Source organism: Oreochromis niloticus, linkage group LG12 (genome assembly GCF_001858045.2).
Source record: "Oreochromis niloticus isolate F11D_XX linkage group LG12, O_niloticus_UMD_NMBU, whole genome shotgun sequence".
NCBI lineage: Eukaryota > Metazoa > Chordata > Actinopteri > Cichliformes > Cichlidae > Oreochromis > Oreochromis niloticus.
The window spans coordinates 29,646,574-29,673,831 of NC_031977.2; the positions used below are offsets into that span (position 1 = coordinate 29,646,574).

At 38.9% G+C, this 27,258-nt stretch overlaps 1 protein-coding gene across 1 annotated transcript; it reads left to right on the plus strand.

The window, feature by feature from the left end:
- The first annotated feature begins 1,188 nt into the window (after positions 1–1,188).
- scarf2 (scavenger receptor class F, member 2) lies at positions 1,189–18,873 on the plus strand. The gene is made up of 11 exons (XM_005473606.4): positions 1,189–1,899; positions 4,375–4,433; positions 4,528–4,629; positions 5,086–5,605; positions 6,067–6,285; positions 6,521–6,649; positions 6,968–7,071; positions 8,223–8,337; positions 8,637–8,734; positions 13,643–13,798; positions 14,317–18,873. Exons 1-11 carry the CDS (start codon positions 1,790–1,792, stop codon positions 15,477–15,479), a joined length of 2,775 nt encoding a protein of 924 aa, XP_005473663.1. The 5' UTR covers positions 1,189–1,789; the 3' UTR covers positions 15,480–18,873.
- Positions 18,874–27,258: the final 8,385 nt, after the last annotated feature.

A 27,258-nucleotide genomic window follows, 5' to 3' on the forward strand; every position in this document is an offset into this window, starting at 1 on the left:
TGCTTGTTTTACATTTCACTACACATTAGGTATTTTGCTGATAAACATCTTGTTCACCGTGTTACACTCATGGATGAAATGATTAAATTTCTTAGGATATGACTTAAAACATTAAAATTAGCTGTATTGGTATTTCTTTAGCTGAATTTGTCATCACTTGTTATAGCTAGATATATCGCTACGGCCTCCTTCCTCTGCTTGTCCTCCACTACTACGTCCGGTATCAGTCCCACAGGTCATTCTTATCCAACCTTGGGGGCGTATCCCATCTTGACCTCGGGACTTCCAAGACCATACACTGCGCAGATGTACTGTGCCAGCCACTTGGTTATGTAGTTGCATGTATGCACTGTCTGCCAGCATCGTGCAACAACACTGTCTGCATACATAGATAAATGGTACCCATATGTTCTTATCCTAATTATGTTAAAGAAAAAAATGACGCTTTATTATGAAATGGGCACATTGCATAATCATGTCAAACTTTTACTCAAGTTTTCTTGGATAAAACTTTGTTTAATTACCTGTAAATTAGTATTCATTTCGGCGTTTCCATCATTTCAGCAGTGGTTGTTTTCCACTTTCAGACGAAGCAATATGTTGTAAATGTGTAGGACACAACTTAGTCAAAATAAGATTTACAGAAGACACTGCTATATAGGCAAGAATGTGAAATGCGTATAGTGCTGCAGTTTGTTAAAATGAAGTCAAGGATACAAAATCACTCATACAAAAGTGATATGTTCAACTTACGTGCGACGCACTTTCAGAGGATTTAATGCAGGGTACTGTCTATCAGCATCACTGCGTTCGTGTTGACAGATGGGGGAGCTATTGTCTCAGTTGTGGGTAATACACTGCTGCCCCCTGAAGCCACCACACAAAGGCTCACACAGGATCCATTAATAAAAATAAAAAAAACTACTTAAAAATACGGTTTGGTTAAAATGCGTATTCTTCTATAAATCATATCTATAATTTTGATAAGTCTAATTCCAAGATGATCTATGTACATAACTTTTGATAATAAATATAATATTTCCACTAAATGTCATCAATGTAGGTAATTACCTCTACTGTTTGTTAAAATCTAAGAGCGGAGCACAATATATTTTTTTCTTTATTTCTTTTTAACCCCTTTTCTTCTATCAGACCCTGTTGCGCACAGGCTTATGTAAATTTGGTGGCTCACGCATGGCGCACTGAGCCAAAGATAGAGTAACAAATCAGGAATTTCCCTTCTGCCACTCCTGAGAGCGCAAGAGAGGACCAAAGTTAAGGATTAAGCGCGTCTCCTTCGAGAGGAAGAAAAGCGACATAGTGACACTCTGCTTTATTTTAATTTTATTTTTTGTAAAGATTATCAACAGTCTACACATTCCCAGAAGCTCCGAAGACACATTTTGGCAAGAGAAAAAAATATTTGATTCATTTTGAGTCTGGCGGCATGTGGCTTATGACCTCTTTCAAGGAATAAGTAACAACAGGAGAAAAAACGTTCACTAAGACTACTGCGATTGCAACTTTGGGTTTATGACTTTTTCTCCTTTGCGGTTGGAGCTGCTGTCGCTGGTCAGTTTTGGAAAGTTTCTCGATGGCGTAGGTGGTGGCGAGACTTTTTAAAACACCTTAAGAATTTATTAGCCTATTTAAAAGGGATGCGCATTCGTTTTATGTGCATTAAAGAAACTGGAGTGTGCAAAGTACACTGAAACCCAACCGTCGTAACTTTTGGATGAGGGTAATGCGGAGTAAATACGGCGTCTAGAAGGATGCTGCTGCTTGTACAATGGAAGTAAAGAACTCTTTTACTTTTCTTGCGTTGGTTTGTCTTTTCTTCTGCTCCGGTTTCAGCCAAGAACTCAACTCCAAAGGCAGGAATGTGTGCAAAGTACCCGGGTAAGCATGCAGGGGGGAAAATGGGAGCTATTCAATTTGTTGTTACTGCAAACCAGCTTGTACAATAAGATTTCCGTCTGACATTTTTTGCTTCTTATTCTCCATTTTCAGGGGGGGATGGGAACTTCTTTCAAAAAAGTTCCGCTAGAGTTGGGAAATAAGTAGCTATTCAAAGTATGTTTTATTTCTTGTTTTATGGAAAAATGCGTAACTTCATAAATTTGACGTTTCCATTGGTGGCCTTGTGCGTAAATAGTGGCCCTCCAAAGTCGCCGAATATTTTGTAAAGACATGCGCCGTATTTACTATTTAACAGATATGTATTTTAGGTCAGTAGATCTTAGAAACACTTTTTTTATGCATTATGTCACGTCGACCCACTCCCCCCCTCTCTCCCTTACATATAACGCGCTCCCTGTTCAGTGTAGCCATAGCAAGATAGCAAGAGGAGAAGTCCATTGAAGAAAAGCATAGCTATACAGATGTGTGTGCTACATCTGGAACCGAAATGTTTTTGTTGCTCTGAAGAGGGCGCCCTTACAGACCCTTACAGCACTCGTGGCACTATTTCTTAGTGTGGTTGATAATGCACTTTTGAGAACTAGATTTTGGGAGAGTTAATGAAACGCAAAAATGACAGGATTTAGGTTAAAATCCTGTCATCAAAGTAAGTGATCCTAAAGTGATCCTAAAGGCATTTCTCGGTGATCTCCTGAGCCTTTCAGTAACTTGTGTAAAAGAAAAGCATCCAAGCCCATAATTGCTGACTGCAGTATCCATGCTGGAACTGATGTTTTGAATTTTGTAAATTGTGGTAGGCCAGAAACAGCAAATGTAATCCAGGGATCATTTTCCAGTATGTTCTAAACAATGTGTGATAAGTAACCATGTACTTGTAGCTGAATACTTTAGGATAGATGAGCTTAAAATGACAAAAAAAAGTGAATACTTTTTTTATGCTGAAAATGTTATCAGACCAAAAAAGAGAGAAAATAGCTTATCTGAAAAGCCACACACTGTATTTTCCTGTGCACTCAGAAAGAAAGTAATCAGCAGCTGCTCTTCAAAAGCTAAAGTTGCGCTGTCATTTTTCCTCACTGGGAAAAATGTTGGCATTTGCCAGAAAGGAAATTCTGGCATAGACTATTGTTATACTCTATGAAGTTTTCAGCGTGCTGTGCATGACCTCCATTGCTCTACAAGTTTGATATTTTGCCCCTCTTTGCACTTTTCAACATTCATGACACTGAACTCACCATTCACTTGTCTTTTTTTCCCCCACTATTCATTTATTGTTCTATTTTTATGGCCCTGAATCATATGAATAGAGGGAAGTAGTTCATTATTTATCACAACTAGTCAGCATTTCCAATATGTCTCCTCATAGTGGAAAATCAACTGTTGAATCTGGCTGGAATGGCAATACATCCTAAAATCATTTGCCGGTCCCCTCAATACTCATTGTTTTCTAGCTTCAAGTGTTCCTAACAGTGTTTTGAGAATGCTAAAAGCTGTTGGCTTTGTGATGTTTGCAACACTGATTCAGAAACCTTCTTTTCAAATCAGTGAAAGAGCAGCAATTGAGGTCGTCTGTGAAAGTAGTTCGTGCATTCTTTCTGTGGTAATGAAAGGGACACAGGTCTTCAGCATGTAAAGACCAAATTAATTCCATTAAACAGTGAATGTAATTTCTCCTTCTGCATTCTGGCATGGATTGGATTAATGTTAAAGGTTAACAAAGGGTCAATTATAAAGGGTCGATTACAGTTCAAAATTTTCCAGTCCAAATTTGGTGTGGCACACTTGAAAAAAACAAAAAAACGAAACACAAAACAAACAAACAAAAACACCTAAATTCTAAACAAAACTGTATGAAAAAGAAAAAAAAAGATTCTTTAGAAAAATTTCTTTCATACAAGTCAAGTAATTCAGAGGTTTGACCAATGATCTTGAACACGTGCCGGTTTTGGCAGGATAATAGGATAGTGCTACTCCCTTCCCATCAACTGAACACAAACTGCCATCTTCAAACAATTTAGGGCAAGCTGACGTGTTGCAGGGGCCCCACAGAGGTCACCAGCATGGGAGGAAGAGGACATGCAGCCGTTCTTTCCTGTTAGGCCCAATACTTGTCTACAAAATTTTGTCTCTGAATATTCACACTGTATCACAGGCTGGGGGAGGCTGAAAAGCCTATAGAGCTTCAGGGGCTAGTAGCTTTTGAGTGTATATGTCTTGTAGAAATTGGAATGAGCCATATTGAGGTAATTATACAACAATGTGCTAAGCATATGTGTAATGCATGGTGCCATGCTTGCATTTGCAGAATTTGGCAACAGCTGCATCAGTAAGAAGCGCAAAGCCTAAAAAGCAGGAACTTTGTGTGAATGTTGTCACTTGAAATATATTTGTTTTACTTTATTTTAATCAAGTGCTTCATCTTTCCCCTCTCATTCTGTACCTTTTTCTCCCCAGATCATCAACACCAGTGTGCTGCAGTGGATGGGGGCAGCTAGGAACTGAATGTCTGACACGTATGTACCACACTTAGAGCTAACATTTAGCAGCATGTCATATGGCTCATTGTGCACACCAATAGAATAATATGGCCTATACTTTTCACCTCAGCCCTCTGTGAAGGCAACTTCACCTGCAAGGACAATGAGGTGTGTGTCAGGCCAAATGAATGCCGTTGTCGTCATGGATACTTTGGAGCTAGCTGTAACACCAGTAAGAATATTTTTTTCTCACTTTATTTTTCATTTTGTCTCATTCCTGGTATTTAGCAACTACACTCTGCATGTTAAATATAAATGTTCCAGTATAGTACTTTTGGCAGTCAGTTTTCCAAAATATTGCTTATTGACTTAACAAGAGACAACAAATATCTTAAAAAGTTGGCAAAGACTAGTCCAAAAAACAGGTGTTCAGAATTCATGTACCTTCAATAGTTTGGATGATGACCAAATGACCAAATACATGTATAATAAATGGCATTCTTTATGCATCAGCTAGTTCTTACATTTCTCTCAAATTAGTTATCATAACATGCTTTTACACAAAGTTTCAATGTCATTGTTTGTAGCTCAAAGCACTACTGCGCCTAAGTACAACCTTCCAGTTTTACTAGTATTTGTAGTCTTACACTCTGTAAGAACTTTTCCTGATAACACTGTCTTTTAACAGAGTGCCCTGCAGAGTACTGGGGACCAGACTGCAAGGGAGAATGTCACTGTTACCCCAATGGCCAGTGTGATGATTTGACCGGCGAGTGCACCTGCAACCACAATCGCTGGGGACCTAAATGCGAGAATGTTTGTCTTTGCCAGAAGGGCAAGTGTGACCAAGAAACAGGAAAATGCACATGCTATCCTGGCTTCTGGGGTCCTCAGTGCAACAACAACTGCTACTGCAGCATCAATTCAGTCTGTGATGTAATGACAGGACGATGCTTGTGCAACCCTGGCTGGACTGGGAGGAACTGTGCACTCCAGTGTAACTGTAACAATTCACCATGCGACCAGTTCTCGGGACGCTGCCAGTGCAGGGAGAGGCTTTGGGGTCCACGCTGTGAGCGAAACTGCCAGTGCGTCTATGGCAAGTGCAACCAGGCTGATGGTTCATGTACCTGTCTGCCTGGGTACCGTGGGAAGTTCTGCAGGGAGCCATGTCCTGCTGGATTTTATGGTCAAAACTGCAGGATCAGGTGGGATTATATATTTTTTAAAGTAGGCAGAAAGCAGTGTACCATTATTTAAACAGGAAATTCTGAGCTTTTCAGATGCCTAATGTTGAGTTTCCATGTCTGGTCCATGTGATATTGCAGGTTTGTGGTTTTTAGAGGATTAAATATCTAAAATCTTAAATCTAAACATATCTATCTAATTTAATGGAACAATGCCCAAGCAAGATTCAAGGGGAATTGGTATTCAGGAGGTAATGGTATTCACATTGTCCCACAATCATTATCACAACACAATAAACGTGCAGTACAATTGCTTCAAGTACTGCTACGGTTCAGTGTTTATCGCCTTCAAATGATTAGAGCAGGAATCTAAAGCAAACTAATACAGCTGGTTTCATGAAGATTTTGATCACTGAGCTGTCTCATTACATTTAGATAAGAGGAGACAAAAAAAAACTCTGTGTTTCGTTGGCTGCCACCAGGTGTGGGCACTGCAAAGGCCAGCAGCCCTGTAAAGTGACAGGAGGAAGCTGTAATACATGTGAGAGAGGATGGAATGGGACTCGGTGTGATCAGCTCTGCGCCAAGGGCTTTTTTGGTGAAAACTGCCAGGAAGTGTGTCCTACATGTAAAGATGGTCACCACTGTGAGCCCATCTATGGCAAGTGTTCGCACTGTAACCCTGGCTGGATTGGGGACAGGTAAAAAAAAAAAATGCACACACACGTACACACACACACACAGACACACACAAACACATACACAAATGTGTAAAGAAAAGAGCATGCTGTTTTGTTATTTAGTATTCCCTTTTAAATACTTAACTACTAGCTATTACAAGACTATTTCTGGCACTGTGGTAATGACCATGACTCATACTTCTAAGCTTTAAAATTACATTATGTGTAATCAAGACATTCTTTCTGTGTGTGATAGGTGTGAGGTGCGCTGCCCCAATGGCACATATGGCGAGAACTGTGAAAACAACTGCAGTCATTGTTTTAATGGCATCTGTCATGTTGTCACCGGAGAGTGCCTCTGTGACCCAGGGTTTTATGGCACATAGTAAGTTAAACGACACCTCAAAGATAAAAACAGCCTTGTTTATTCCCTTGACAGCTGTACAGTATGCAGTGGCAAAGGGTGGAATGTGGTGATATGATGTTTGTAGCACATTTATATATCTGGGGACTTAAAAGGTTGAGTTTGTGTTTTGATGCATGTGTTTAAACTAATAAAATAAAATTTAGGAACGAAAAAAGCAAAATTCTCTCAAACACAGCAGAAACGATCCCCTTCTTTCTTCTTTTGTACCATGTAACATACTGGTTCTCAGACTCAACATTAAGCAGATGTTTTCTGTCTCTTCTCTGTTCTCTCAAGCTGCAATATGACCTGTCCAACTGGCCAGTATGGAATCAACTGTAACCAGACATGCTCTTGCCATGACAAGAACTGTGATCGTGTTTCTGGTGCCTGCCATCTCCGTAAGAAAATCTTTATTTTTACTTGTAGTTTTTTAAGAGCAAACTGATGTGTTGCGGTTAGTGAGTATGTCAGAAACTAGTGGGGCTTTTTTTTCTCCTAACTTGAACAGATATTTCTTACTTTATACTGTACACACCAAAAGAATTCAAATGCTCTGAACTGTTTATTTGTAAATTACATGCCAGCAATACTGCCTGCATATTAAATTTCTAATAGTTGGCTGTATATGCTGAGTAGCAACAAATACATCTATTTAGGTCAGTGTGTGTAGTGGGACACCAAAGGGCCTTGATTGTGTTTCCAGACCTAGACCGGTGTCCTTTTTATGGTTGTGTTTGTTGGCTCTGTTCCTGTCCAGCCACAGAAGAGAGAAAGGAAGGAAGAAAAAAAGAAAGGGATGGAGGAAAGGAAAGAAAAATGAGAAACTGGAATGGATACAGAGAATAGAGAAAAAAATACTGTTTGGAAAGAGATTATTGGAGGCAGACGTGGAGAATATCACACACAGAGACTGGATGAATTTTGGCTAGTGAACATGATGGGTGGTGGCAGGTTGGTCAGTGATAACCTAACCGTTTGCTACTTTTACCTCAACTCCATTCCAAATTGAGGGTGACAACATGTCAAGGACAGACCACCCAACAACCAGAGACGTATGTGACAGCATAAAACCTAAGGCTCACTGCTTTTTTACTCCTGTGTGTTACTTCTCTTCTGGTGCTTGTCTCTCTTTCCCAATACTAAATGTTGTCCATAACTGTATAATACACCACTGATTGTCTTTGGGGTGTATCAAACTTCAAGTGGGAGGAATGCTAATAAATCTTTGATATATGATGAAGGGTCTATAATAAAGAGGGGGTGAGAGGAGGAAGCTAATTGCAGAAAATCAACAATAAAAGCCCAGTTGGTCTTAAAGGGGGCAGCGCTATAATCTACAGTTATTGTCAAATCTGCCACATTAATAAATACACTAGTTAAACACTATATTATGGTATCTTCAATGCGATTTCATATTAATTCGTAATAGTGTACTACATGCCACGCTTTTTTGTTTTAGCTATGACTGAGAGCTATTTGTTGAAACTGGCATTCAGACTTCACCAACACATTGTGGCACACCCACCATTCCCTGCATTTTGTCTTTCAGAGCCCAACCAGCGGATGGGTGTGATTGCAGCTGGGACCTTGGTCTCCTTTTTACTGATTGTCCTCCTCTCACTGCTGTGCTGCTGCTGCCTCTGTCGACACAAAGACAACCACAAGTGAGTGACAGATAGGTGCCTTCACCTCAGCGGTCCACGTTAGGGGCTTGAGTTTCTATTAGGAGGCCTGCCCTGGTTATAAAAACAGAGAAAAATATTTTCTTTGTACTTTTTCTCGCAGGTTGTTAAATTAATAAATGCACATAAATTGTATTTCAAGAGCTTTTATATATTGACATTACATTGTGAATAGCAATATGAGCAGTCCCTGAGCCCTCAAAAGAGGCAGAGGGCCAGGTTTAAAATGCCTAGTTTGAATGATTCATTTGGATTTCCATGGCGTCATCCCTTTTCAACAGCAAAAAAGCCAAACGGATCTTGTGTGGACGATTCAGCAGAATCAGCACTAAACTTCCCCGTATTCCACTGAGGAGACAGAAACTGCCCAAAGTAGTCGGTGAGCCCGAAAACTATTTCTCATATACCGCCACAGTGCTACCAGAAGCTTCTGTATTCTCTGTAATCTTTGTCTTTGATTCTTGCACAGTCTGTTAAAATGTGTATCTTTATTAGCTTCAGTAAAAGCCAGTGAATGTAATGATATTCTGTGTAAGCAGTATACCGTAGATATCAGATGGTATAAAAGCTGTGAGTTAGTGGCAATCAGTGCTTTCAAATGTTTTTAATTTTAACGTCATGTAGACAACGACGCTAATGTCTGTCAATAAGTGTAAGCATTTTCTTTTAGTGCTACCTTAGGCTGCTGCCTAGAAGATGAATAGGGTTGAAAAGTGTATGGTGGCTGCCAGGCGAGTATGAGGTTTCATTTGAAAAGAATGCACTGGTTTTAGAGCCCATTATTATTCTTGGCACTGCCAAATGCCATGTGTTCATATTATTACGACCCTAAACTTGGGCTTTTTTCTCCCTATTTTCTTTACTCTTTTCCATCATCTTCTTCACAAGAATTTTTTTCTTGTGCTGAGGAGGAGGCTGTGTTATTAAAAAGAAAGCCAGTGGTTGTTGGGGGCCCATGTGGTGGTGAGTGACGAGCTATCAAAGGCTGCACTGTTTGGGTGGACGCTGTAGCTCTGCTGCTCCATGTGGAGGTCTCGTGGTGTGTGACAGATGTGTTTGTGACCCCAGTCTTTGTTTTTTTTGGGTTTTTTGGTTTTGTTTTGCTTTTCTACAGACGTCAGAGTAGTCAACGTATTATGGGTATTTTTGCTTAGGATTCAGAGATTCCCATAGTTGTTTAAATTTTAAAACACTAAGGTTTATTATCAAATCATTTCCCATTACCTATGCAATAGGTAATGGGATGCACATTCATATGTGCATCATATCAGACAGCAGAAGCAATATTTGCTGCGCTGTTAAATGGAATTTCCAATATTTTCAAGACACTGACTTATTCTGACATTTGCTGATTCTAAAATGATTAGTTAATCTGTCTATCCAATCATTTCTCTGTATTTTGTAACATTTTGCAGACTAAAAGCATATATGGCTGGTCAGTGACACAGATCTTCCTAACCTTACTTTGAGTTGTGTTTTCTGAAAAAGACAGATGCTTTAAAATGTGTTTTTGAAGTCAGTGTAATGCATAAGGGGTTAAATCATAATGACCTGGTTTCTTTTCCAAGTCTGAGCAGCATGTGCTTTCTCATTTTTCCAACTGATTATTTAAGCTATAATCTGTCCACATTATGCCTCATTTGAAAATACAACACATGGACTGTGTTGCCTGTGTCATCCTATGGGACATTAATGCTTATTTGTGAGAAAGTACAAATCATGTGCTGTAAATAACAGCTTTACATGAAGATAAAAGGATTTCTTAAGAATGCAAGTAAAGAAAAATCTATTTTTAGGCCTTGAAAAACTAAAGTTTCATCAGTTTTAGACAGTAAATGTGAAAAATGTTGCAGTCAGACTTGAAGGCAGACCCTCATACCACCCTTCCTCTTCTCCTTCGTTTGTCCTGCATAAATCTTTGCTACCCTGTTTGCATTTGTGCTACTCACAGAAGCATGGTTTGCCAACATTAAAAACTCCAGCTCTGACTGAAGCCACACAGTCCTGCACACACACACACACACAAACACACACACATTCCAGAGGGGGGCCATAGGGCTGGAAACAGGAAGTGGTCAAATTTACCCCAGCTAGTGTCAGAATAGTGATTTATCCACATCAGGGTCAGTGGCAACAGATGTGGTAAGACCAAATGAAAATGAAACAGGGGTAGGGGAGATGGGGGCTGGGGGGTGTTGGCTCTCACCTAAAAATTCCCATGAAACTAAATTCCATTTTCAGTTTGTTTGTAGTATTTAAAAATGTTTATAGTCAGCCTATATTTGCCATTTGAGTTCTTGCTGTCCTATCAGTCAGATTTGATGGTCTGATAAAGCAGAACATGGTGGAGAAATATCTAATGTGGTCAATGTTTTGAAATGGTATGTTTATAAACAATAATAAACAATCAATGAAAATGAAGCTAAATAAACATCTGGAAACACGTGGAAGCTGAACCACAATACCCTAAATGAAAATCTTTTACATTATGCCTCTACATGCCTGCTGTTTTTTTAAATATAAGACTTTTTGAAAAACAATTTGTCTTTCTTTTCCTGAAATTGAAAAATGCAATATTAATCAGCATGGGAACTAGAATTTTAGAAGTCAGGGGTGAATTAAAGGACAGCATTTACTCCTAGCAAAGTTAGACTTGAAAAAAAAAAAACTATATAAACACACTGTCACCTATTTCCCTCTTGGTGAAACTAATGCTGTTTGCTTGCATTTTAGCATTCCTTTCTAAGCATATTTACTCCACACCCTGCACATTCGTGTCTGTCTGGCATTCCTTGCCTCCTCTGTGTCCAAATGCTTCCTCATGGACGGATGCTAAGACCAGCACCAACTGCTTTTTTTCTTCTTTATTTATCCGGGCAAAGTTTGGCTGGTATTGCAAATGTGTTTGCTGCAATACTCACAGTGTAGTTGGGAGTTATCTAATCAAATAGTCAGAATATTTTCTCAAAATCACACTTTGGGTTTTACTAGAATGACCCAGTTACTGTTATACTGCTGTATATATTCATTTTTTTAAAAACAGAAGTGTCCAAATGGCTGTAGGCTATACGCTGGCTCTGTATATTAGAATTTACATGCAACGTTGTAACATGGGTCCATGCTGTTTTAGGATGAAATATATTTTTATGTACTATTATTACTGGTGTATTATTATTCACTGCACAGATTTTTAGAGATGGACCAGGTGTTTGATCTATCAGCTTTCTTGTTGTATCCTCTAGACTTCCACCACCCTACTGAGCAACTGTGGTGGTGGAGTTCTGTTGTGGAGATGGGTCAATAATACCCTGTTGTGTGTTGGCCTTCATGCAGAGAGGGATCACAGTGGCGTCTAGTCAGCATGGCAATCTTCCTTGCTAGACTCACAGTCTGGACCAAGTAATTTTTAAGGACAGCAGTTGTTCATCGCTGCATACATCACTTGCAAAATGCCCATGTGTTAGATCGCTGACTAACATGATTGAAATCTTTGCCGTTCTACATTCCTCTGTCCTTCAGTCTATGCCTGTCTGCCTGTTGCTACACTATGAGGACCCTGCACAAGTGGTGGAAAAGACATATACAATATCTTTTTTTCCTGTATAATTCAAATATTTACTTAAGCGTAAATAGTTTTCGATCTTACATTGAAGGTAGATGTTCCATTCTGGCTTCAGATTTACTTCTATAGATAAATTAATATAAAATATAGAGATAGCAGATTGGTATGGGGATATTTTAAAATGATAATGGAAATGTAAGTCCTCTCTGTTTCAAAATACTTATGTTTACTATCTTATGACCTCTTTATATATACACGTAGTTGAGACAGACATGTTGCAACTGTTTTGACATTCAACCCTCAGTGCATAAAACACAATAGATCCCCAAAATCAAATATTTCGTTCAGGGAGTTAGACTGCTTGTTTTGATGAAAGAAGGAAACCTTTTTAAGGAACCATTTTAGATCAGTGTAAAAATAACCAAGTGAGTCATATTTCTAAGGTAAAACCTAGACTTTCAAATCAGATTGAAAGGGGCAACCTAAAATTAAATTAGAAACTAGAAATTTAGATAAAAACCCAGCAAACTAAAGGGGAAAACATGACTCAATCATGTTGTTTTTGGAGAAAAAGTTGAAAGCACAAAATGCTCAACACAAAGTCACATGGTTTGAGCCACATGGATTCACATGGGAAGCAAGAGAATAAACTTCAGACTGGTTTATGGTGACAGATAAACCAGACTTGTTTGCTATAATGGGAGAATATAAAAACAGCCTCTAAGCAGATAGTCTGCTGGATTTTCTTCTTTTGTAACATTTTAAAAGTGCATCCATATCAAACGCTAATACAAATGCAGCAAGAATATAGAGAGATACATTCCTGCAAGTCAGTCTGCAAAAATCTAGCTGTAGATCTCTTAAACTAGCAAATCGTTTTAGGTATAATCAAAAAAAAACATCTAAAGAAGCCATGATTTGTTCTTGGCCAGTGTCCTGGTAGTTAGGGGATTCCTTCCATAGATGGTTTATCTAAGGTCTAAACAAACGCATGGACCCGTGTGTCATCGGGAATATAAACAGGAGCATCTGATGTGGCCGGTCATGCAAGTTAACACCCAGTACGGTTTAGTCCGGTTCACACCAGATGGGAAGATTAAGCCTAAGTACCCTTCAGAAAGCGCAGCTGTCCTGAGACTGAAGGGTTAGCAGAATGCTGTAGTGTCTGAGGACGGAAGAATGAGAGAGCAAAAGGGAGATTGTGAGAGGGAAACATGACTTGACCTACTTATCATTAGGGAGAAGACTCAGTGGAAGATGACAATGAAGAACCCATTTGCGGTTCATTTTGCTGAACCCACAAAATACTAGAAAAGATCAGCAGAGACAGTAAGCAACCACATAACATTGCAACGTTTTATCTTACCATTCAGCTCTTTATTAGTATATCGTATATTATAAAGAGTGTTGTTTGTTGGTTAAGATTTTCTAAGCAAATTGTAAAGAAAACCTGAATGTCGTCAGCTGTGGGAATTCAGCTCTAGCTAATAAATTATGAATGGCTAAACCGCTGTATGAAAATATCAGCATTTGCTTTTAGAAACTCATAGTGTCAGAGCCTTTGTTAGCTCACATGTGAAACCTAGTTTTCTACAGAGTTAGTTAAACCGATGCTTTCTACAACTTTGCTGTGAGACTGAGGAAGAGCAGACTGTTTGTCCTGTAACACGGTAAAAAAAACCTCTGACTGACCTTTTGACTTTTGCATTTGTTTTTTGTTCTCAGTAGCCCACCATGACCCAGAGAACACCTTCAACTGCAGCTTCATTGAGCCTCCCTCTGTGGCTGAACAGCACTCCCCCTCCTCCTGGTCATCCCAGGGGTCCTTCTCTTCTTTTGAGAGCGGAGATGAGGGGCCAGTTTACTGTGTTCCGCATGAAGGTGAGTAATCATGTAAAAAAAAAACAAGAGATAATCATATTCCCCAATGTGACTATCCAGTGACTCACTCACTTCTCTAATAGCTACATAATAGTTGGCATTTATGCCATTTAAATTTAGATTCTCCTTTGAGAACAAGAAGAGCATAAACAGGAAATGGAATGGTCAAGTCAGCATATTGCACACATCCAAACAGTGACTAAATCCTTAAAGTTTGGTGGAAAACACCCATTCCGTCAGTTTCCAATCTTGAACTATGAAATTGCAAATGATGCTTTAGCCACTTTTAGTCTGTTTCTCTTTGATGTGGGTCTCTTTACAAAAATGGATTTTGAGTAAGATCATCACGTCGCCGAATTGACCCAGTTATTGACCCAGTTATTTTCAGTATAATTGAACAACAGCAAACATGCAGTAAGTGTAGTGATCATATCAAGTAATGTAATGCAAAAAATCAGGATAGAAATAAACAAACACCATTTTTGAGTAACATCTCTTGATCTGCCAATGATCCACAGAATCCATGAATGACAAGCGGAGCCCCAGCCCAGCAGCAGAGAAGCCAGAAGCTGTCCCTGATGAAGATGATGCTGGTGAATACACCTCCCTGAAAGACACAAGTGTAACCAAAACAGAAGGCAGTGAGCCACAGTATGCCTTGGTCGCCCGCCTCTCCAAGCAGTCGAAGGAGGATGAGAACAATGGCAAGGATAGAGATGGCACTCCTATATTAGAGGCCAAACGCAATGGAAAGCCACCGCCTTCTCCTGGCAAGCCCAAACCACGGCCACCAGACCCATCCACTAAACCCAAGGTGTCATGGATACACGGGAATACCACAGGGTCTCCCCAGCCTGAGCAGCAGGGGGGAATTAAGGCACTTGCAGTGTCAAAGGAGAAAAAGAGAAGTTCAAGTGATGGCTCATCTAAGAGTGAAGAGTGGCAAAGAATAAAGGAAAAGCATCATGACCGACAGAAGATACAGGAGGGGCAGGAGGCAAATGCCAGTGGCTCCCCTAAAAAACACAAACCTCTGCGAGGTAAAAAGTCTGGGGATGAGCACAGCAGTCCCAGTCACATGGAGCACATCAATGGTGTTGTTCAGAATGCCCTCAAGAAGATAAGTAATTTTCACAGCTCCTCACCTGAAAAGAAAAGTGTTGACAGTTCAAAGCAGACCCCTAAGGAGCCACCCAAGAGCCCAAAGGTCATCCATCCTCATATGAACTCAGAGGCTGCTACGCTGCTTGCCGCTCAGCTCAAGGAAAAAACCCAAAGCATCAACAGGAATGAGGGAACAGGGCTGACAAAGACCAATGGTCTGTCCACACCAAGGGCAAACCGGGAGAAGCCCACACCTCCACAGAAAGCCAAGAGAACCGGCTCCACTGGATTGAGCCAGATTGAGCAAGGCTCCACCAAACCCCAGCTGCCCACCTCAAGTAGCCTACAGAAAATGGTGGCACCTGTAAAAACCAACCTTGGGACCCCTGAAGCCAAGAGCCCGGAAAAGCAGGACTTGAACGGCTCCAGGACAGGGGACCCTTTGGATCCTACACCAAAGAAGACTCCCATAAAAAAACCACCCAGGAAGAAAGGAAAGGAAGGTACTTTGGATACATCTGAAAGTAAAACACCACAGCAAAAGACAGCTATTATGCCACCACAGGTTGTGAAATAAGTGTTTTGAACTACAAATTGCACAAAGTTTATGATGGATTTGCAAAAGACTAAAATTTGTTGGAAGTTTAACCACAACATAGTTTTTCGGTCAAGGAATTGTAATTTTACTGTTAGAGTTTGGGGCGAATCCAGGACCAGTCAAGAATAAGAAGTGCTTTAAATCAAGAGGAACAGTTGAGTCATATTGGTAAGGTATATTATAATAACCTATATACATCATTGTATTACGTTTCAAGAGTCCTTCTTTTAAAGTAACAACTATATATCAGCCTCACACCACAACCTGTGCCTAAGCTGGACACAACTGTGAGAACAGTGGTGCAAAAACATAATCCAAAGTTCATTCATTTCTTTTACTCTGCAGCATGTCCACCACTATATTTTGCTTATATGCTTAGACATCCATAAGATTTTTTTTCTTTCAGTTCTACCACTGGCTTGTATGGCAACCCTTACACTGTATCATAAAAAGTTTTGAAAAATTAAACTCTGTACAAAGGGACAGAGGATTGTCCCTATTCAAAGTTTCATCCCAGTGAATAAACACTCTAGGACCACCAGCTGGTCAAATTGCAGGCATTTAACCTTTAAAGTACATCCCCATTTTTTTATTAAAAGGGTATAGTTGAAGTTCTTGGGATTGAGTTGTCTTCAGAGCATGGTGTCATCATTATCTGTCATGTGGTATTTTTTAAAAAAGCTTTAAAATTGATACTAAAAAACTTACTGAGTAATAAATGAGTTATTACATGCATTTTTTTTTTATTTAAGGGCAATGAGTTTTCATTTGATTCATTAAAACCAAAAGAGTTCCCCTTTTGAAAAACTGCGCTTTATTAATATTTTTTCAGTTTTTTCCTACCTTCACCAAAGTGCGTAGAGATAACTATACACCAAAAGTTATGAGATTTTTTTCTGTGCCTGTTCATTGCAGTCAATCAGAATTTTCAAACAAGAAGTGAAGTCATAACATAACCAAATATAAGGTGTTACATCCTTCCAAGAACATGGCCACTCAACTTGGACACACCTACAGTGCGAGCAAATCTATCATGCACTGACACCAAACTTGGTGTTAGGACTTCAGGTTATCCAAAATTTAAATTGCATAATTTGATGACTGGGGTTGCCGAATTAGGCAAAAACACATTTTTCCTACGTGACCTTGAAGCCACAGACTTAGCATGATTGGATTAAATTGATATAATGTCTCCGGCCTATTTTACTGTTTGACCACCTCATATTTGCCCGCAGATATATTTACAAATTGAATATGAATTGCTGTTGAGGTTGGATAATAGAAAAATAGCTATTCTCTATATGCTCTGCACAGGTACTAAAGGTACTAAAACTAACCAAGAAACTGGTCCTCAGAGTATACCAAGCTACTTTTGTATTTATTCTTTTCCCTCAATTAGATGTACCAACACACAGGAATACAGATCTGCACCTGAATGAGTTTAGGATATAATCCTCATCTCTTTTATGTATTTTAGATAAGGGTCTATTGATATTGATTCTTAAAAGAAACACTTTAATTTATGCTGTATTTGCTGCAGAACATCATCTCTAGCAAAAGAAAGTTTATCTTAAATTATTAAATTTTACTCTACAAGCTTTTAGCGATGTTATTCTTCACATTTGAAATTTTGACACACAGGTACACGTGAAATACTACATTTAGAATCATCTCACGAAATTATCCATACTTATGAGACAGAATTAATTCCGCTTTGAACGTTATTACTGCTTTTAATCCTTTTCTGTACAGAAATAAAGCATTTAGGGATTTTCAGCCTTTTGCTCCCCTTTGTCCAGCTATTTCATATACATGGCTTTTCCATCATTCTGCTTAACCCAAGCCATCATAATGTGCTCTTACTGTATGTTTTATTCAATCAGCTATACCACTAAACCAAAAATGAAACCCCAAAGCACACCTCATTTTATTTCATACTTTTTATTCACTTTGAATTCACTTACTTTCTGTGTGATAGAGAATCATTTTTAGTTTTGTATGCTTTATTTAAAAAAAGCATACCATTATATGCTATCCTCCTATTAATCAGAAGTAAAATATAGTTTTGTTGAAATATTCACCACGAGTGGCATTCTTTACAGATCAGACCACAGAAGAAGTCTGCCATGTGTCTCTGTGTACTTTCAGTTCAGTCAAAAAGTGAGGTTGATATCGCTTCAAAGGTATTTTCATTTCAAATTAAGTTGTGTTATGCCACCTGGTACTTTGTGGAACTAAATCTTGACTAAGATCTTTTCTACCTTAAAGGATCAGATTATCTTAAGCTATCAGAATCATGCTAAAATAAAAAGGTGTAGACTGTAAGACTAGATGGTACTCGGGTCTTATAATTTGCCTCAACTGTGGATCGGTTTAAGTGAAAAAAGCTATTTTTGCCTAATGCTATTGCCAATCTTTATTTCAACTGCTGATCCTAAAATACATACACAAAAAAATGGTGGAGTGAAATAGTCAAACTGGAATATTTCAATTTTTCTTCGAGATACACACATGAAAATAACTGTCACAATATGAGCTATAAATAATGGATAATGGATTAAAATAAGCAGAAAGTTATACCAACGTGCCATGGCGTGTTTCCGTCTGAAAAGTCCACATCACATCCTCAGCTAATTTCATGAACCAAATATTGCTGTTTTGTGTTTTTATCAAGGTACAACATATTTCTCTGGTGATTTGTTTTTTCAACATTGTATACATTGTGTAAATTTTATTATCTTTGTAAGCTGTGCTTATATGACCTTTTCAGTGCCTATATGTTTTCCTTGACGTCATTGAATTTACTTTTATGTTGAATTCTCTTTTTTGTTTTCTTTTGTTGCTTAGTTTGGGCTCTGAAGCAAACTTGGAGTATGAGTGCTTTCCTCCGGTCAAGTTTACATTGGCTTTGTAATTGTTCTCTGTTGATGTTATGTTTATGTGAAACTTAACTGCATGACGCAGAGTGTAATTATATGGCATTGATAGCTGCAGAAGAACCTTGTAACCTTTGTGTTCCTTCCATTTGTTATTATTGCCTGCAAAAAACTAACTCATACAGAAAGGGTTGTACAGTCGTACTATAATACCACTCCTGAAGCAATTCCATATACTTTTGACCATAATGTTGTGTAATTAGGAAATGGCCAATTTTATCTGACTGGTCTGTGCTTTTTTGTTTTTTTGGCTTACAGAACATTTTTGTAGAAAAGGGCCTAAAAAGCTGCAGAAAACATTACTGACTGTAAGGTGTATTTTGTCTTTTGTGGTTCTTTCATAGCAGTTTTGATTTGTTTTTCATTTGTGTATGGTTGTTTGGTTGGTTTTTCCTCATTTACTTCATTGGAATAAAAAAGCAATACATGTAGCTATAGAGAGCTTTAAAAACAGTCCTCATTGAATCAGTTTCCTGTGACATCACTGTATACCGTTTTGAATCTTCTGGACATTTTAATGGGATCATGACCTCATTTTGGCTTCTTTTTCTATTGTCTGATTCCAGTGTACAGTCCACTAGAAAAACAACAAGTCAAAGAAGTATATATTTAGTAATACATCATGTATTGTATTCTCCTTAACAGATCCACTTTTATTTTATCCTTTCTTTGAAGTCTCAGCTGTTAGGCTACACAGTCCTGGGGATGTTCCTCACAGTCATTCGGTCATAGCGGCTCTTCAAAGACCCTGAGGGAACCAGGGGACTGTCAGTTTGGCTCCTTCAGGATGGGGGGGGGGGACAAGAGCTTCTTTCATGAAGGAAAAACAGTGGAAACTCTGTGTTAAGGAGTTAATCACGCGCTGCATATGTGTCGTCTTTTGGAAGGGAGAAAGGGGGATATAGCCAAAACTGGGCCACAAGGCAATGAAGGAGGATGAATGGTTGTATATGAGGATGGATGGATGGGTCTTGTGATGGGTAATTGGAACCAGAAGATGAAGTGGCTTTGTTTAGGTTTCTACTCTTTTGACATGATGTTCTACTTACAGCTGTACATATGTGTTATGCATACAGAAGTTTTATGCTACGTTTTCAGAGCCATAAAACATAAGCCTGGTTTCCAATGCTTTTTTATGGATGTTTCAAGGAGATAGCAGTGTGATAAAGCTTTTTACTGACACTGACAGCAATAATGTTGATGTGACCTTTGCAGAGCACGCTAAAAAGATGACATATCTTTCCTTGTCTTTTGTAGAGAAGAGCAAACAATTTAATCATTGTGGTGATGGTTTCCTTATTTGTCATACAAGTGGCAAAGTGCCAGTCACGCTGCCACTTTGCTTTGGACTTGAATGAATTGTAACAAATTACTGGAGTTAAATTCATGGTCCAAAGAGGATGAACCTTGACGATTCTGTTGCATCAGTATTTTCAGACATTATCCTACTTTAGTCACGTTGAAGATTAAATACTTTTATTTTATTCTATTTGTATTACTTTATTTTTGTGCATTGAATGAACCTCAGTGACATTTGGTTTTGACATATATGGTGCATGCATGTGGAGTTTTAATAGCCATTTGGATCATTCATCTGGCAAAGTCATTCACATTAAAAACAAAATTCATCCAGTACTTAAATTTTTTGGTTCATAACCAAATATCTGCCTAATTAATGCTAATTAGCAGATGTTAGCTTGCTGATATTGGCATTAGGCTTAAAGAACCCCTGTGTAGGGCTTCACAGAGCTGCTGGCCACAACCTTGATTTCCGTTTATCAATTTTTAACTTCCTATATGGATTGTAAGCCGAACACCATACTGAAATGTACATTCTCACAATAAGCACCCCCACCCCCTAAAAAGTCATACCATCTTTCATGTGACAACAGCCTGAAGTCAGATTTACTGCTAGAATAGAGAAGAATGTTAACACAACTGCCTCCATCTGCCCGTCCGCAACTCACAGATGGAAAAGATTCTCAGCTGAGCATACCAAAACATGTTCTCTGTCTTTTCATCCTTGACATGTTGTGGGAAAGTCACAGATTGGAAATGAGCATTGCATGTCACCACTGCACAGAATCTCAGGATCAACCGTGTTGATTAAGCATGTGTACAACTTTTGATGGATTTCTGTGCCTGCTGCTCATGAATAGAAAAGGTTTACAATTATAGAAATGTCCCTTTTCATATCAACTACAAGTCATTTTTTACTCATTTATTGACTTGGCATTGAATGTTACGTGTAGCACTGCAACATAAATGCACAAAAAGGAGCTACTACAGTGGATAATGCAAAGCTTGGTCAAAAAGTCAGGGGTAGGCGTGTGGGAAGGGGGTTCAGTGACATTTCGGCTGCCAGTCTAAACATAACTTGGAGCTGGGGCGCCCTCAATGTGCCATGTCTATAGAAACAGCGAGGCTTTAAAACTCAGGCCTATGAGTCAGCCAAAAGCCCTGGACTCAAAAAACCTATTCCAGTCCCTGTGTCTCTATGGCAACAGGAACAGATTGGAACCACATCTGGTAGCCATTTCAGTCCCTGCAAGGAAAGGAAGAAAGAAATTTATGAGTGAGGGGGAAAAAGACAAATATTTTCTGCAATGCAAAGCAGAAAGAAAGTGGAGTCGAGTTACACTTGAAAGTGGTTGAAGATATTAATTCAAGCATGGCCTGAGTCACGAGCCGTTTTTCACTGTCCGCGTAAGTTCAGGACAGTGAATTAGGTTCAGTAAGAAGTATTCAGTGTAAAGAAATGTGTATCGCCTACATGCAAAGGCATACACCAGAAACAAAGGGAAGAAAAAGAATATTCTATGCAAATCTCTCTTTTGATTTTGAAAATCTGATATTGAAATGTTCACGGTGTTCATGAACTTTGCACAAATTATTTCTTATAAAACCTCGTGTGATGTAAAGTTTGATTGAAGTTCAAATGAACAGTTGCTCTTTGTTCAAGTGTTCAAACAATGTCTGACATTACTGTGTCTGCTGTAGTACGTTTTTTCTCAAATGCTGTCATTCTCCTGGCTGATCCATTGCATCAGACATGGCCAGAGGAGATTCAAAAATGGGCTTTTTTTTCCCCCTGTCTCTTATCCCTGTCGACAGGCTGTCTGCGAGAAACACTGTCTAATTGCAGTCTTTCTTACACATTAAATGTTGTTTCTCAGCCCTGTGGAAATGCAGTAACTATGAAATGACATTTACTGGAAATGGAGCTGGTGCTTTTCTTGAGCCAAAACCACTGAAGACTGAGGTCAGCATGCAACCAGAAGTGGGGAGACAGGGGGGGCACCAGCATCAAATGTGTTTATAGATTTCCAGTGACATCTACACACTCTGCGATTTAAGACTGTCATTATCATAGACCCAAAACTTCCACGCGTTGGCTCAGAGCTAAAATAGGCCGCTCTTAATGCACAAATTAAGAGCAACCGCACAACAAGCCGACCTCCCAAATAGATGCCTAGACAAGCTGGTAAAGTGATGAAACTAGGTCAAGAGAGTTGAAACTGGATGAGGCTCAGTTTGGGATATACTAACATATCAGTATTGTTCTTCAAGTCAGTGTGAAAACCCATTTTGCTCTATCTGACACTTTCCACGCCACTTTGAACTCAGTGCATGCATCATTACTGCAGCGCCAGGACTTCACGCGGTTTTCCTCACGCACTATTCGTACTCATTTGTGAAAAAATCAACCAGTATAAATAGTGCAAAATATAATTGATCCACAGCCTCACTCTTACTCTGTCCAGATGGAGATTTTTCTTACTCTTTTTTTCTCTTCTCTCACATGGAAGGGTGTGCAAACAGTTGTCTGGGACTTCAAATTGCCCTGAATTTTCCCCCTTTGTCAGCATAATTTAAAGGAACTAGCATATTAGGGGAAATGGTTTGGATGGCTAATAAAAAGCAGATCAGTCAGATTCTTTTTATTTTTTTCATTTTGTTCTCATTTTCTTTCTTCTTTTTCACAAGCTCCTCTTCTCTTGTATTTGTGCCCATAGCCTGTTTTCCTTCTCCTTCAATTACTCCTTCCCCTTTCTCCCCTTTCCCCTGTCCCATCTATCCACTACCTGAGCAGTAAAGTGGGACTACAGACTTCATAATATGGTTTGGGGTTTCAGCTTTCACATAATTCCACAGGCTGACCCAAAGTTTTTTGGGTTTTTTTCCCCCTCACTGCTTACTCAGTTCATCATAGAGCCGCAAAAAGAGAGATACTGGGATGGAAAATGAGCACAAGACCCATTGTGTCCGCCCAAACCCAAGGAAAATAAACAGATGGTTTATGTTTTTGTGCAGTGAACCCCAGCTGTCCCGACAATCAGTCCTGTCTGTGACCAACAAACTGTACAGCTTTGTTGTTTGGGATGCTTTCTCTCCCTTTTTTAAGTGAATGCAGTCACAGGAACATGCCTGTACCCTGCAGAAACATTTCCCCATTTTACAGCCCCCATCAGATTTGCTTTATCACATCTTTGTTTTTGTGAGTCAGAGGCCAAGTCACTGATACTGGCACCACTCTTATCCATTTGGATAAACACACTTTAGCAACAACCTAAAAAAAAAGAAATGTTTGCCTAAATGGATGTCAGGATCTATTTACTTTATGTGGCTGCAGTTCGCTGGCATGTGAAAGGAAGTGTTAGCTGTATATTTTCCATCATTGCGACTTTGTGCTTGTGTGTATACACATAGGTGACACACATATGTGACCCTTACAGCCTTCTTCTACTTCATGGGACAACAGTGGAGTCATTATAGGGAGCCATGTGTTTCTGATTACTGAGGCGCAGATTAGAGGGAGGGGAGCAGTGCTTGCTGTTTGCTTGCCCACCAGCTCCTCTGATGTGGCCAGTAACTGGACATTGATCGGGGCAAATCCCTTCACCACCCTCACCCCATTTCCCACCTCCACGACAAACCATTTCCCACATCAGTCATGATTCCGCTACCATCTATCACCTTATCCGGTTTCCAGCTGAATTATGCAAATACAAGAGGGACTGTCTGTGAAAATATACCTACTTGACCTACTTACAATGCCAAAAGCTCTCACTACTTTATTCTTGAAAATGTGTTCTTGTTGCTAAATCGTAAACGCAGTTGTCTGTTACTACCGAGGACAACAGTATGATGTTTTTGTTGCTTCGGGAGTGTAATATTTGTTTGACCTCCACAAGGATTTTCATTTTTGATTTCTCCCCCTCGAGGGAATTCAAGGTCAGACACACAACACTGTGTGACAAATTAGAATGATTATTCTCAAGGACACCAGTGTGAATAAAGTTGTATTCAGAGCTTTACATAAAGTCAGCATGAGCATGAATGTCATGGAAATATGAGGTATTTAATGATGTTTGTATAGCATACATTTTAAATGTCTTTAAGACATTATTCTTATTCAGGGTTTTCTCTAATCCACACAGGGCCAAAAGTATATATACAAGCTCAAATATATGCACATATCCTCACTAATATTTAGCTAAATGTCTCTGCTGTTGTAAAAGCAGACATGTCTCAAAGATTGTGTCCAAAGTACATCCACAAACAGGACTGTCCATTAAACTCAAGAAATAGAGAGGTCACAAAGAATGATTGTAGCATTTCAGTAATTAATCAAGCTCCATTTGCCTCAACAGTGGTTCTCAGTTCCAACAAACCAGTGAAAATAGTTTTCACAGGAAATTCCAAGACGATACTCAACTCAGCTCTTCTTTTCTTTTAATGACTTCAAAAGACTCTGTACTGAAACCAAGAAATAGAGAAATGCAATATTGCATTTCTCAAATATAGACTCAATTTATTAAATTTCAACGAAATTAATTGTATTTTGAAGAAAGAGCTTTCAGAAACAAATTAATGTGGACTGCCAGACATTTCGGGGAAATTTCTGAAGAATATGAAACCATATGCAGCTCTTCACTAACAGTTTCACGTCCACATAACTTGTATTTGCAAACAGTTGTTTGAACTGATGAACTTTGAATCTGCAATTTCTTAGAAACGGCCGTAAGGGACCTTTCTAATTTTCTAAATGTACAGTTCTGCTTTCATGTTCACATTTTCTTGGACTTTCCCACATTGTCCTGCCTATTGTTCAATCCAGTGAGTGCTGTCAAAAAAAAGCTAATAACTGTAGCCAAGGCTGAGGGCTATTAACAGACAACCAGAAAGTTCAGCACCAAGTGTGCATATTTGAGCCCGTATGTATACTTTACATCCTAACTAATAATAAAAATTGAGTGTGCACTCAATTCTTGTTTTTAAAAGATTTATGTTGTAGAATCATTCCACTCTAGAAAACAAACAATTCAAAAAACTTATTACAAGCCATGGCTATAACATTCATGCCCATGATGAGTGAAGATGTTGTCACGGTACCTGACCCCAAACTGTGGGACCTCAGCACTTAACCAGTGACCAACAGGCTACACGAAATACACAAGGAATTCATCATCCATCACATGGGATTGTCTTTTTTTTTTTTTTAAACAAAGCTTGAAATGACTGCATCCAAAAGCACAGAGAGAAAAAATGATGGTGTTATTATCTTGACAGATAATCAAACAGTGTTGCCAGTTTTTCAGCTTTTTTATTTCCATTTTCTGCCAGTGGAGTTTGAGTTTCTGCAGGTGAGGATGTTTTTTTAAGCTTTCATCATCCCATCTAATGAACCAGATGGTGTTTAGATGAACCCTTTCCCCCTGAGGATGTAAAATGCATCACGCAACTTTTTCATGAAAGGAATGATTGAATCTTCATAGAATCACCCACATCCAGGATACTAATCTGTTCTGTAAGTAACACCACCACAAAACAAGGGGAGTGAAGAATAAAGCAAAAACTGTTTCTAATTTAAGAAACAAATGAGGCAGATGCTAATTTAGCTGTATAAGTGTATAGTTTATAAGTAAAAAAAAAACAACTTTCATAAACACTGTTTTAGGTATAAATAATGAGACAGCAATTTGGTGACAGAGCGCTCATTAATGATGTAACCAAGTCAGCTAAGTGAAGCAATTATGGAAATGCCTTGAATTGCAATGCCACCATTTCAAATAGACTCCCATTCAATAGTCCCAGCCAACTGCTTCATGAAATTGTAAGTAATTTTCCCCACATGTCAATAAGATGTCATTAGCTAAGGTCACTCCTTCCAGTGAGTGTACTAGTTGTCTTCTTCAGAGGAGAGACATATGTTTCCCCAGTCACGTTTCAAGTGTTGCTCACAGCTTCTTCTTCATGTCCAAATACAGCCAAGTCTATCTAATGGAAAAATAAATAAATCAGTGGAATGCAAAATAGGGCAATGCCCACAATGCCAATCTGCTCCAGAAATGGGTGACGTCATGGTGGCTACGTAGGGAAGTAGTTCAGCTTTCTGCTAAATGTGCTTATTATGCTTTTGAACTTTTCTGAGTTAGAAGTGAAGATTAAAGGCACAATCGTATCTGTCCTTTACTTGAAAACAAACAAAACAGTTACCCTGGCTTTGCTGAGGCTATAATCTATCACCACATCCAGACCTCACTAATTAGTTTATGTAAAAATGAAAAATGAGACTTTATGAAAACAGAAATTCAATCTCGCATTAAAGTTTTGTGTGCTTGAAAAGTAATATTATTCAAAGTAATCACTTCTCTTTATGGCCTTTGTATTTTATATATTTTTTAATATTGTTTTATATTACCTCTGCAGTGTAAGCAGAATTTTGAGGGTTACAGCTGCTTGTATTTACCATTCTAAATACTGCACTGTTTTATTTAAAATGCTCATTTGCAGAGCATTTTTATTCAAAATGTCTTATTAAAAGTATATTAAAGTTGAATTGCTCAGTAAACATCCTTGAAAGTTTAATTCAATTTACTTGAATAAAAGCATTTATTTACACAGAGAGTGTACATTGTTCAAAACAGTCATTGTCAACTTGTAAACAATTAATCAGGTATTAAAATACTCAAAAAAAACTCTTACTGAAAAGCAGCCATCCTATTTCACATTCACCATCACGCAGCAAACAAGCACCAAGAACCGTCCTTGTATTTCATGCCTGTACAAGATAGATTCTCTGCCAAGGCCGGCAGCGTCGCACAGCCTTTTGTGGCCTCCTTGCGTGAAGAAAATTGGAGCCACTTATTTTAGGTCGTAGGTTCAAGCTAAACCACAAGCTAAATCAAACTCGGTGACACTCTCATTTACCCCTTGAGCCGTAAATTTGCTTACAGCTACTGTCACGCATAGACATTTCCCTAGGTTCTCCTGTTTTTATTTCCTAATTCCCTGTTATATTTTTAAAATTGAACCTTTAAGTTGTGTTAAGCTGCCCGGCGGTAATGACAGAAGCATCGTGGTTAGCAAGTTCTGCTAAACTATTTGATGCTACTGTACAGCAAGGTTATTGTATGTTTGAAGTGGAGCACACTCATTAGCATTATAATCTTTTTAAAAGTCCTCCACATCCTCCTTCACTTCCTTCAATGCTGCCTCTCTTTTATAAGCTGACTTGAACACAGCAGGCAGGCAGACATCAGACTTTGCAGCAGCTGCCCCAAGGCACCAGACAGATAAGCACACACACGCGCACACACACACACACACACACACACACACACACACAGGGAGAGAGAGAGCAAGAGAAAGAGAGAGAACTGAACATTTAGAACTTAATCAAGATATATTTTTAACCTTCTCCTCTGCTTATTCTTGAGCATACTTATAGATATTAACATTGGAGCACAGAGGAGACACTAGAGTCAAACATTTCTCACAAACACCCACAAATAATTGTCCACATCATAAGAGAACAG